The sequence below is a fragment of the Salvelinus namaycush genome, chromosome 42 (assembly GCF_016432855.1).
Source record: "Salvelinus namaycush isolate Seneca chromosome 42, SaNama_1.0, whole genome shotgun sequence".
NCBI classification, from domain to species: Eukaryota; Metazoa; Chordata; class Actinopteri; order Salmoniformes; family Salmonidae; genus Salvelinus; species Salvelinus namaycush.
The window spans coordinates 7721540-7733422 of NC_052348.1; the positions used below are offsets into that span (position 1 = coordinate 7721540).

Sequence of the window (11883 nt, forward strand, 5' to 3'; positions counted from 1 at the left end):
GACTTGTAAAGGGACGGTTTGTCATTATTGAATGTATATGTGCGCACAGTGTTTGCATAATTTGAAGGCCACGTTTCGTGACTAACTTGTAAGGAAAGAACATTGTGTTCATAAGAATAGAGCAGAAGAGAAAATAATGATAATCAGCTTCTTGATATGCCACACTGGAGAGGTGGATGGATTATCTTGGGAAAGTAGAAATGCTCACTAACAGGGATATAAACAAATTTGTCCACAACATTTTAGAAAAATAAGCTTTTTGTGCATCTGGGACATTTCTGGGATCTTTTTCAGCTCATGAAACATGGGACCAACACTTTACATGTTGCGTTTATATTTTTGTTCAGTGTACATTACACATAAAATCTCCTATGATTGCTATCTTTAGAGCTGAGCGCAGACTCGTTTAGAAAGAAGTGTTAGCAAGAATAGAGTAGAAGAGAAAATAATTAATTTATTCCATCTACATCGCCTCAGTAAGGTAAAACAACGGTCCTTGTTCTAGCCTAGGTTTACTGTCTCTCTAAAAACAGATTCACACAATCCTGTTTCAAATGATAAGTTAACAAAGGGTTAATGAGGGATATGTGGTTAATTACCCTCTTACGATAATGTCAGCGAAAGAATGTTTCCCAGACATCTCAAGCCACACTGCTACAATTTCTCCCCACTGTGGACACTCCTATGTCTGATAAGGTTACTCAGGAAAGAAAAGCTCTTGTAACATAGTTTGCACTTGAAGGGCTTTTCCTTGGTGTGAACGGTCTGATGCTTCTTCACATAGCTCGCCTCAGCGAAGCGCTTCCCACATGTGGGGCAGGCATACGGCTTGTCGGCGTCAGTCCTAATGCTCGGCCTCCCAATGACACCAGAGGAGGTAGAAGCAGAAGCCACCACCCTTAGGTGGTTAGTCTTTGAGCTCCCTCCTTGACCTCTAGCCATTGTTTGGGTGTTGTTGGGATTGTGTGCTGTGTTATAGGCTAGGTACCTCTTGTGGTGAACGCCCATCCTGGCCCTGGCTGTATTTGTGGGGTAACCATGAGGTAGCTGAGGAAGGCTGGACCCAGGCTTCCCATGAACCCAGTCACCAGGCATTAGACAAGATCCTGAAGGAGAAGACAGACTTGCCGATAGACTACCGCAAGGGGGGTCTCCCACCACTCTCTGTGAAGGCTGAAGCCCAGGGTGACCTGCTCTGTTCATCATGGATACTGTGGTGTTTGTATCAAAGGAACAGGAGGGTCTATCTCTATCAGCCCCAGGCCCTGCTTCATCCCTGCACTGAGACTGTGAAGAGAAGGGTCTGGCCTGCAGACTGGATCCCTGACTGGAGCCTTGGTCTCTCGGATGACCACCAGGACTGAGGTTGTTCAGTCCACCTGTACACTGGTTGTGTTCGGTGTGGTGGTGGTGGAGTCTCTGTCCCTCGTGGTTCGGTCCTAGTTCAGACTCGGAACAGAAGAGTAACGGCTCCTGATCCAGGGTTCTGATCTGGGGCCAGGGTTTGTGACCAGCTGCTTCAGAGGTCCAGTCTCTTCCGTCAGCAACACCGGACATCAGCAGGTCCTCATGGACCGCAGACTGTAAACACAAAATTGTACAGAAGAGCATATAAAAGGTTTATATAAACTCTTGCTGTACACATAAACATGACACATTTATATACCACGCCCCCTTGTGCCTTATTGCTATTATGAACTGGTTACAAATGTAATGAGAACAGTAGAAATAAATGTTTTGTCATCCCTGTGGTATACAGGTGTTAAGCATTCAGGGCTCAAACCACCCAGTTTATAATACAATGTAAACCAAAGTCAAGCCCATCTCTAACACTATGATTCAAGTATCAATATGGAGCCACTAGAGTTTTTTAAATGTTCTTTAAATCAGCAGACCACGTGTAACCGCGCCAGCCCAGAACCTACACATCTGGCTTCTTCAGCTACGGGATCATCTGAGACCAGCCACCTGGACAGCTGTTTAAACTGTGAGTTTGCACAACCAAAGAATTTCTGCACAAACTGTCTGAAACCGTCTGAGGGAAGCTCATCTGTGTGCTCGTCGTCCTCACCAGGGTCTCGACCTGACTTCAGAGGGAAAATGCTCACCTTCAATGGCCACTGGCATGCTGGAGAAGTATGCTCTTCACGGATGAATCCCGGTTTCAAATGTACCGGGCAGATGGCACACCAGATAGTGACTGGTTTTCTGATCCACGCCCTTACATTTTTTTAAGGTATCTGTATTCTTAGCAGTGTTGTAGTACTCGAGACCACATTTTGAGTGTCTGTCTTGTGTCGGATACATTGTACTCAGTCTTGACTCTGTCTCAGACAGTGAAGCCTCGTAATTCCTTCCAGAGACCAGCGGAGTAAAAAATCCATAATTATCAGCTTCCATTCAGTAAGTGCATAAAACCGCTTTGTTTTCTGAATGATATGTTAGATTAAAGAATAAAGCATTGTACAAGTCCTTACATACGGGGTCCAGGGAACAGCCCAGCTAGTCGATTACCTATCAACTAGACTCTGTAACATTATCATTTCAATAGAAAGTGCAAACATAACAGCACAACCATTAAGTTCTTAACAGTCAAGTCATAACAAATGAAAATGCATTACATTTTCTTTTTACTCCAGTTGTCCTGTTCCTGTTTTTTTTAATATATAACAGAGGACGAGTTAACACAGTCCCTTGCTTACAGAGTAAGCCTGTCCGGTGGCTTACACAGCCGACCCACCCGTGCGTAAGTGTGGGCTCTGACAGGGGTAGGTCAAGGGTCACGAGCTGGAGAGCTTGGTGGGGTAGAAGCCTCACCCTCAGTTGGCTCATGTCTCCATTCTGCGCCCTTAGGCCAGGACTGTGATCCAGCTCATCTAGGTGAGTTTATGGTGTGTTCTGTATTGTCTGCTTTCCTACACGGAGATTGAGCCGATTGTGACCCGATTGTGACGATAGAGGGAGCCACTGACATCCACCAGGTAAGAATGTGGTGCAACTCTCTGTAGGCACGTGCCCAGCCTCCAAAGTCCTGTGTGGGCTCCCGGCAGCGGTTTCACCCTTATCGTTTCACCCACCTTCAGCTCTGGTAGGTCTCGAGCAGTCCGGTTGTAGAAGCACTTAGCTATCTGCTTTCTGTGGCGCAGTACGCAAGGCTTTACGTAACATGTTTTTATTAGGGGTTGTTGCTGTCACGCAAAGCCTTGCGTAACATTTTTTTTGCAATCTTGATAGCTGACTCTGCCTTGCCATTTGCCTTTGGGTGCCTTGGAGAAGAGGGCTATACTCGGCCTTGTCTCAGGATGGTAAGTTGGTGGTTGAAGATATCCCTCTAGTGGTGTGGGGGCTGTGCTTTGGCAAAGTGGGTGGGGTTATATCCTTCCTGTTTGGCCCTGTCCGGGAGTATCATCGGATGGGGCCACAGTGTCTCCTGACCCCTCCTGTCTCAGCCTCCAATATTTATGCTGCAGTAGTTTGTGTCGGGGGGCTAGGGTCAGTCTGTTATATCTGGAGTACTTCTCCTTTCTTATCCGGTGTCCTGTGTGAATTTAAGTATGCTCTCTCTAATTCTCTCGTTCTCTTTCTTTCTCTCTCTCGGAGGACCTGAGCCCTAGGACCATGCCTCAGGACTACCTGGCATGATGACTCCTTGCTGTCCCCAGTCCACCTGGCCGTGCTGCTGCTCCAGTGTCAACTGTTCTGCCTGCGGCTATGGAACCCTGACCTGTTCACCTGACGTGCTACCTGTCCCAGACCTGCTGTTTTCAACTCTCTAGAGACAGCAGGAGCGGTAGAGATACTCTTAATGATCGGCTATGAAAAGCCAACTGACATTTACTCCTGAGGTGCTGACTTGCTGCACCCTCGAGAACTACTGTGATTATTATTATTTGACCATGCTGGTCATTTATGAACATTTGAACATCTTGGCCATGTTCTGTTATAATCTCCACACGGCACAGCCAGAAGAAGACTGGCCACCCCTCAAAGCCTGGTTCCTCTCTAGGTTTCTTCCTAGGTTTTGGCCTTTCTAGGGAGTTTTTCCTAGCCACTGTGCTTCTACACCTGCATTGCTTGCTGTTTGAGATTTTAGGCTGGGTTTCTGTACAGCACTTTGAGATATCAGCTGATGTAAGAAGGGCTATATAAATACATTTGATTTGATTTGGTCACGTGGTCAAACTCCCATTCTGAGGTGAAATGCTTGAACTGTGCAGTGAATTGTGGGCCATTGTCCGTGATGACCTCGTCAGGCTGGCCTTGCCTTGCAGTGCTTTATGACTGTCTCTGCAGACAAGTCAGGGAGCAGTTCAATTTCCCAAAAGTCAGAGTAGTGATAAACGTTGATAAGAGTCCATGTCGCTGAATACATCCATGCTGACGATTTGCCAGGCCCTTTTTTTAACCTTTATTTAACTAGGCAAGTCAGTTGAGAACAAATTCTCATTTTCAATGATGGCCTAGGAACAGTGGGTTAACTTCTCTAGGGTAGGGGGCAGCATTCGGAATTTTGGATGAAATGCATGCCCAAATTAAACTGCCTGCTTCTCGGGCCCAGAAGATATGATATGCATATAGATTTGGATAGAAAACACTCTAAAGTTTCCAAAACTGTTAAAATAGTGTCTGTGAGTATAACAGAACTGATTTGGCAGGCGAAAACCTCAGAAAAATCCATTCAGGAAGTAGTTTTTTTGTTGGTTTTGTAGTTTTCAATTCAATGCCATTACAGTATCCATTGACTTAGGACTCAAATTGCAGTTTCTATGCCTTCCACTAGATGTCAACAGTCTTTAGAAATTGTTTCAGGCTTGTATTCTGAATAATGAGGAAGTAAGAGCAGTCTGAATGAGTGGACCCTAAAGTGTCACAGAGCTTTTTCATGCGCGAGACCGCATTTACCTTTTAAATTGACGATGTTATTGTCCGGTTGAAATATTATCGATTATTTAGGCTAAAAACAACCTGAGGATTGAATATAAACATCGTTTGACATGTTTCTATGAACTTTACGGATACAATTTGGATTTTTCTTGTCTTCCTGTTTTGACTGCGTTTGAGCCTGTGGATTACTGAAGAAAACGCGCAAACAAAACGGAGGTTTTTGGATATAAAGAGACTTTATCGAACAAAAGGAACATTTATTGAGTAAATGAATGTCTTCTGAGTGCACCCATATGAAGATCATCAAAGGTAAGGGATTAATTTTATCTCTATTTCTGACTGGTGTAACTGTTCTACTTGGCTGGTTACTGTTTGTAATGATTTGTCTAGTGGGCTATGTTCTCAAATAATCGTAAGGTATGCTTTCGCCGTAAAGCATTTCTTTAAATCTGACACCGTGGTTGGATTCACAAGAAGTTAATCTTTAAACCTATGTAAAATATGTTTTGTTTTCTGAATTTTTATAATGAGTATTTCTGTATTTGAATTTGGCGCCCAGCAATTTCACTGGCTGTTGAAGAGGTGGGACGCTAACGTCTCACGTACCCAAGAGAGGTTAACTGCCTTGTTCAGGGGCAAAACAACAGATTCTTTACCTTGTCAGATCGGGGATTCGATCTGCAACCTTTCAGTTACTAGTCCAATGCTATAACCACGAGGCTACCTGCCGCCCCTTGTGGGCAGTTCATGCGACATCAAGGTTTCCTTTTGCTGTTCATTAGCGTACTCGTTGCATGTGGGGGACAGCTGCTGACAAAGTCTTTAATTTCGGGTTGCATATTTGGCCAGTATAATGATTTGGGGATAATGACAAGATGTCATTTTGCATGCTGATCTCATCTCGAAAGGTCCAGTATTCTCTCACTGTGAAAGGTGTCTCTTCTTTAAGGTACGGCCAACCTATGAGAACCATGGACTTCAGGTACTGTAGGTGTTCGTCCTTGTCAGTGTGTTGCCTGATCTGAGCCTAGGTGGTGATTTGTGATGTTTAAGTAGTCTGCCTGATTGATCTGTTGAACATCTTGTTGTTCCTGCTGTAGCGAACAGATGCATGCCACTGATAGGCAGTGCCTCTGCCTGTACATTGTTCTGTTGCCCTGCTCAGTGTGTCGCTGATGTACATCTCTGGTCCTGGCTTGTAGATGATTAGATGAAATTTCAGACTGAAATTTTGCAGTCAGGATCATGCTTTGAAGCCTCTTGGGCGCGTTGAGAGATTTACTGAATACGGTTTGTGATCAGTTTCAGAGGTGACCAGCTCTCGACCATATACAGTTGAAGTCGGAAGTTTACATACACCTTAGACAAATACATTTCAACTCAGTTTTCACAATTCCTGATATTTAATCCCAGTAAACATTCCTTGTCTTAGGTCAGTTAGGATCACCACTTTATTTTAAGAATGTGAAATGTCAGAATAATAGTAGAGAATGATTTTATTTCAGCTTTTATTACTTTCATCACATTCCCAGTGGGTCAGAAGTTTACATACTCAATTAGTATTTGGTATTATTGCCTTTAAATTGTTTAACTTGGGTCAAACGTTTTGGATAGCCTTCCACAAGCTCACCACAATAGGTTGGATGAATTTTGGCCCATTCTTCCTGACTGAGCTGGTGTAGCTGAGTCAGGTTTGTAGGCCTCCTTGCTCGCACCCGCTTTTTCAGTTCTGCCCACAAATCTTCTATGGGATTGAGGTCAGGGCTTTGTGATGGCCACTCCAATACCTTGACTTTCTTGTCCTTAAGCCATTTTGCCACAACTTTGGAAGTATGCTTGGGGTCATTGTCCATTTGGAAGACCCATTTGCGACCAAGCTTTAACTTCCTGACTGATGTCTTGATGCTGCTTCAATATATCCACATAATTTTCTTCCCTCATGATGCCATCTATTTTGTGAAGTGCACCAGTACCTCCTGCAGCAAAGCACCCCCACAACATGATGCTGCCCCCCCCTGCTTCACGGTTGGGATGGTGTTCTTCGGCTTGCAAGCTTCCCCCTTTCTCCTCCAAACATAACGATGGTCATTATGGCCAAACAGTTCTATTTTTGTTTCATCAGACCAGAGGACATTTCTCCAAAAAGTATGATCTTTGTCCCCATGTGCAGTTGCAAACCGTAGTCTGGCTTTTTTTAATGGCGGTTTTGGAGCAGCTGCTTCTTCCTTGCTGAGCGGCCTTTCAGGTTATGTCGATATAGGACTCGTTTTACTGTGGATATAGATACTCTTGTACCCGTTTCCTTCAGCATCTTCACAAGGTCCTTTGCTGTTGTTCTGGGATTGATTTGCACTTTCTGCACCAAAGTACGTTCATCTCTAGGAGACAGAACAGGTCTCCTCCTGAGTGGTATGACGGCTGCGTGGTCCCATGGTGTTTATACTTGCATACTATTGTTTGTACGGATGAACGTGGTACCTTCAGGCATTTGGAAATTGCTCCCAAGGATGAACCAGACTTGTGGAGGTCTACAATTTTATTTCTGAGGTCTTGGCTGATTTCTTCTGATTTTCCCATCATGTCACTTTTGCAAAGTGATTATTAGTTCCACAAGCTCTGCATGGTTTTCCGTAGGCAGGGCAGTGCTCTTTGCGTGTGCATTTTCACAGTGTTCACCGTTCGTTGTGAATTACTCTGCCTCGATTGGTTTTGTCTGAATGTTTGCCTGGCAACAGTGTGAACAGTATCAGCGTCGGTGTGTGGGGTTTCGATTTATATTGCTCTCATTCTCATGTCAGTGGCTTCAGCAGTGCGGCACATTTCAATGGTAGTTGCTAATGTTAAGCCTCTCTCTCTTAGTAGACGCCGACGCATGTCCTCATTTGCAATTCACAGTACTATTTTGTCTCGAATCAGTACATCTTTCAATCCCCGTATTCACAAGTAGCGGATCTTTCTCTCAAACGGGTTACAAAGTTGTTTACTGACTCACCATCTTCCTGTTTGCAGCTTCCAAAATCAAACTGCTCGTAAATGACGTTCCTGGCAGTTCTGAAGTAATTATCCAATGGATCCAGTATGTTGTGAGTGTGAGATTGCACAAGTAGATGTGCCTCGATTCGCTGCCCATTAAGCTCCTCAGAGTTGCCGCTTGGAACTCATTGGGTTTTTCATGTTGACCGGTCGCCAGTGCATAGTCCACGAATTCATCCCTAAAGTTGTCCTAATTTCAGGCCCCTGTCAGAATGTTCGCTGCCATAGCGATGGAATAGATCTCTTTGCCTTATAGGTTGTTAGTGATGCTAACTAGCCAGCTAACAACGAGTTGATCAGTGGTGAGACGAATGTTAGCAGTAGGAAACGGCATGTGTTCTCATGAAGGAGTGCACTTTTTGTAAAACGGAGGCTATAAGCAGGTATAAATCAAATTTTATTGGTCACATACACATGGTTAGCAGATGTTAATGTGAGTGTAAGCGAAATGCTTGTGCTTCTAGTTCCGACCATGCAGTAATTTCTAACATTTTTTTATGGCCATTTCGTATACTCACTTCTTAATCCCCACTGATGCATATCAAAGTAGTGTAGTGGAGGTATACGACTTATCAGTTATGTAGTACAATAGAGAAATCATGCACAAAGTAGCCTACACAATCGCATAGCACGTGAAATATATTCCCATGCGTGGCGCACAGCCTAGTTTCAGCAGAATATCATCTACAGGCAGCAAGCGCGCACAGCTCTGGTTTTGGCATGGAGTAGCTCTCAGAAGAATGACATCGGTAGCCGGTAGGGTAGGTAGGAAAGACATTTCAACTTATGATATCTACAAGTAAATGGGTATGAAAACCAGGTATTGAAAAAGTTTGGGTCAAAGTATTTGTTAGTAGGCTATTTGTGATACACAATTCAGTCATCATGCCCTGTTTTCATCAGGGGTGCAGGCATGGCCAGGCCCACCCTATCAGATTGAGCAAAAACAAAAAAAGAATACATTATTTTTACAAAAATAGTCCACACCTTCCCTTTCTGATTTTCCCCAGACCTCCAAAATGGTCTCAGGATGTGGTTTAAGCATTGTTGTGGACTTAGAAAAACAACAAATGTGATGTTCTATTTAAAAAAGTGTGATTTTGAGAGTGCAAATCTGAAAAAGATATAGGAATACTAATAAAAAACGATTAGGGAATCATAGGGTACCTTGTATTTGTATTTAACATGCCAAAGCAGCAGATAATTTTGCTGGACCCCAGGAAGACTAAGGCAGTTTATACAATTTTAAAAACAATTCATTCACAGATTTCAAAGCACACTGTGTTCCCTCAGGCTCCTACTCCACCACTACCACATATCTACAGTACTAAATCCATGTGTATGTATTGTATGCATGTGTCTGTGCCAATGTGTGTTGCTTCACAGTCCCCGCTGTTCCATAAGGTGTTTATTTATCAGTTTTAAAAAAAACGAATTTTACTGCTTGCGTCAGTTATTTGATGTCGAATAGAGTTCCATGTAGTCATGGCTCTATGTAGTACTGTGTGTCTGTTCTGGACTTGGGGACTGTGAGGAGATCTCTTGTGGCATGTCTTGTGGGGTATGCATGGGTGTCCGAGCTGTGTGCCAGTAGTTTAGACAGACAGCTCGGTGCATTCAACATACCTCTCATAAATAAAAGTAGTGATGAAGTCAATCTCTTCTCCACTTTCAGCCATGAGAGATTGACATGCATATTATTAATATTAGCTCTCTGTGTACATCCAAGGGCCAGCTGTGCTGCCCTGTTCTGAGCCAATTGCAATTTTCCTAAGTCCTTTTTTGTAGCATCTGACCACACGACTGAACAGTAGTCAAAATGTGACAAAAATAGGTCCTGCAGGACCTGCCTTGTTAAGAAGGCAGAGCATCGCTTTATTGTAGACAGACTTCTCACCATCTTAGCTACTACTGCATCAATATGTTTTGACCATGACAGTTTACAATCTAGGGTTACTCCAAGCAGTTTAGTCATCTCAACTTGCTCAATTTCCACATAATCTATTACAAGATTTAGTTGAGGTTTAGGGTTTAGTGAGTGTTTTGTTCCGAATACAATGCTTTGAGTTTGAGAAATATTTAAGGCTAACTTATTCCTTGCCACCCACTCTGATACTAACTGTCATTTTAGTCGCTGTAGTAGCTGACGTGTAGTGTTGAGTCATCCGCATACATAGACACTATGGCTATACTCAGTCAGCGGCATGTCATTAGTAAAAATTTAAAAACGCAAGGGGCCTAAACAGCTACCCTGGGGAATTCCTGATTCTAACTGGATTATATTTGAGGCTTCCATTAAAGAACACCCTATGTGTTCTGTTAGACAAGTAACTCTTTATCCACATTATAGCAGGGGGTGTAAAGCCATAACACATTTGTTTTTTTCCAGCAGAGACTATGATCGATAATGTCAAAAGCTGCACTGAAGTCGAACAAGACAGCCCCCACAATAATTTTATCATCAATTTCTCTCAGCCAATCATCAGTCATTTGTGTAAGTGCTGTGCTTGTTGAGTGTCCTTCCCTATAAGCATGCGGAAATTCTGTTGTCAATTTGTTTACCGTAAAATAGCATTGTATCTGGTCAAACACAATTCTCTTCCAGAAGTTTACTACGGGTTGGTAACAGACTGATTGGTCGGCTATTTGAGCCAGTAAAGGGGGCTTTACTATTCTTGGGTAGCCAAATTACTTTAGCTTCCCTCCAGGACCGAGGACACACACTCTCTAGTAGGCTTAAATTGAAGATGTGACAAAAAGGAGTGGCAATATCGTCTGCTATTATCCTCAGTAATTTTCCATCCAGATTGTCAGACCCCGGTGGCATTTTTCACCTCTTCCACACTGACTTTACGGAATTCAAAAGTACAATTCGTCTTTAATAATTTGTTCCGATATACTTGGATGTGTAGTGTCAGCGTTTTGTTGCTGGCATGTCATACCTAAGTTTGCTTATCTTGCCAATGAAACGTTATTAAAGTAGTTTGCAATATCAGTGGGCTTTGTGATGAATGAGCCAAGATGGCTTTTTTCCCCCAAAAATGTCATTTAAGGTGCCCCAAAGCTTTTTACTATCATTCGTTATATAATTTATCTTTGTTTCTTTAGTTTAGTCACATGATTTCTTAATTTGCAGTACGTTTGCCAATCAGTTGGGCTGCCAGACTTAATTGCCTCCGCTGGTCAGGTCATTTTGGTAAAATTGGAGTATACCCACTTCTCCAAGCACCACTACATGGGGCCGATGGAAAGACTGCAGCATGATGTTAAAGAATAAGCAGTCCATTCACACGGCGATAATAAGCCAGTAGGTCCCAATCATAAGAAAACAAAAACACAACCATTAGGCGAAGCATTTCCTAATCGAAATGTAGAACTTACTTCCAACTGCAAAAACATTTAGGACAAAGTAACCGGTGACCTAAAGTTTAAATGCAACAATGTTTCATACACAAGTTATTTTCAAAGAGATGGCTAAGAAAAGCAAGTGAGCTCCAATAAAACAGTTCAACTCGCCAGATGGTGATCATTTGAAATTTAACTTCTTGATGGAAGTTATTCTTGAAAAGGGAGAAGCTAACAAATTAGTAACATCTTCAATAACTGCTGCAGCCACTGCAAACTAGCCTACCACGAAAGATAGCTAGCTAGACAGTGAGAAAACTACTGCTCGCTATTGCGCAGTGACCTGTTGGCCTTTGAGAAGGCAGACGTTCCCATATGTTTTTTTGTAAAAACAGTTCAACCCATTCATTACAAGTCAAAATGTGATTGGTTGATTCCATTGTCTAGCCAAAATGTTGCCCTTATACCGTTTGAATGGCAGATCCCTTCTGCCTAGCTTCTAGTGGTCTAGCCAATGTCTTACGTGGCAAGCTAGATTTATCTACCCAGAGACCACCAAAGAGAAATCCTGATTGGATCTTTTTTTCTCTTGAGTGTTAACCCTTTCCAACAAAATGCAAT

At 43.0% G+C, this 11883-nt stretch overlaps 1 protein-coding gene across 1 annotated transcript; it reads right to left on the bottom strand.

The window, feature by feature from the left end:
* Positions 1-654: 654 nt before the first annotated feature.
* LOC120034729 (zinc finger protein 850-like) lies at positions 655-2832 on the bottom strand. The gene is made up of 2 exons (XM_038981332.1): positions 2818-2832; positions 655-1581 (listed from the first exon to the last, which is right to left on the bottom strand). Exons 1-2 carry the CDS (start codon positions 2830-2832, stop codon positions 655-657), a joined length of 942 nt encoding a protein of 313 aa, XP_038837260.1.
* Positions 2833-11883: the final 9051 nt, after the last annotated feature.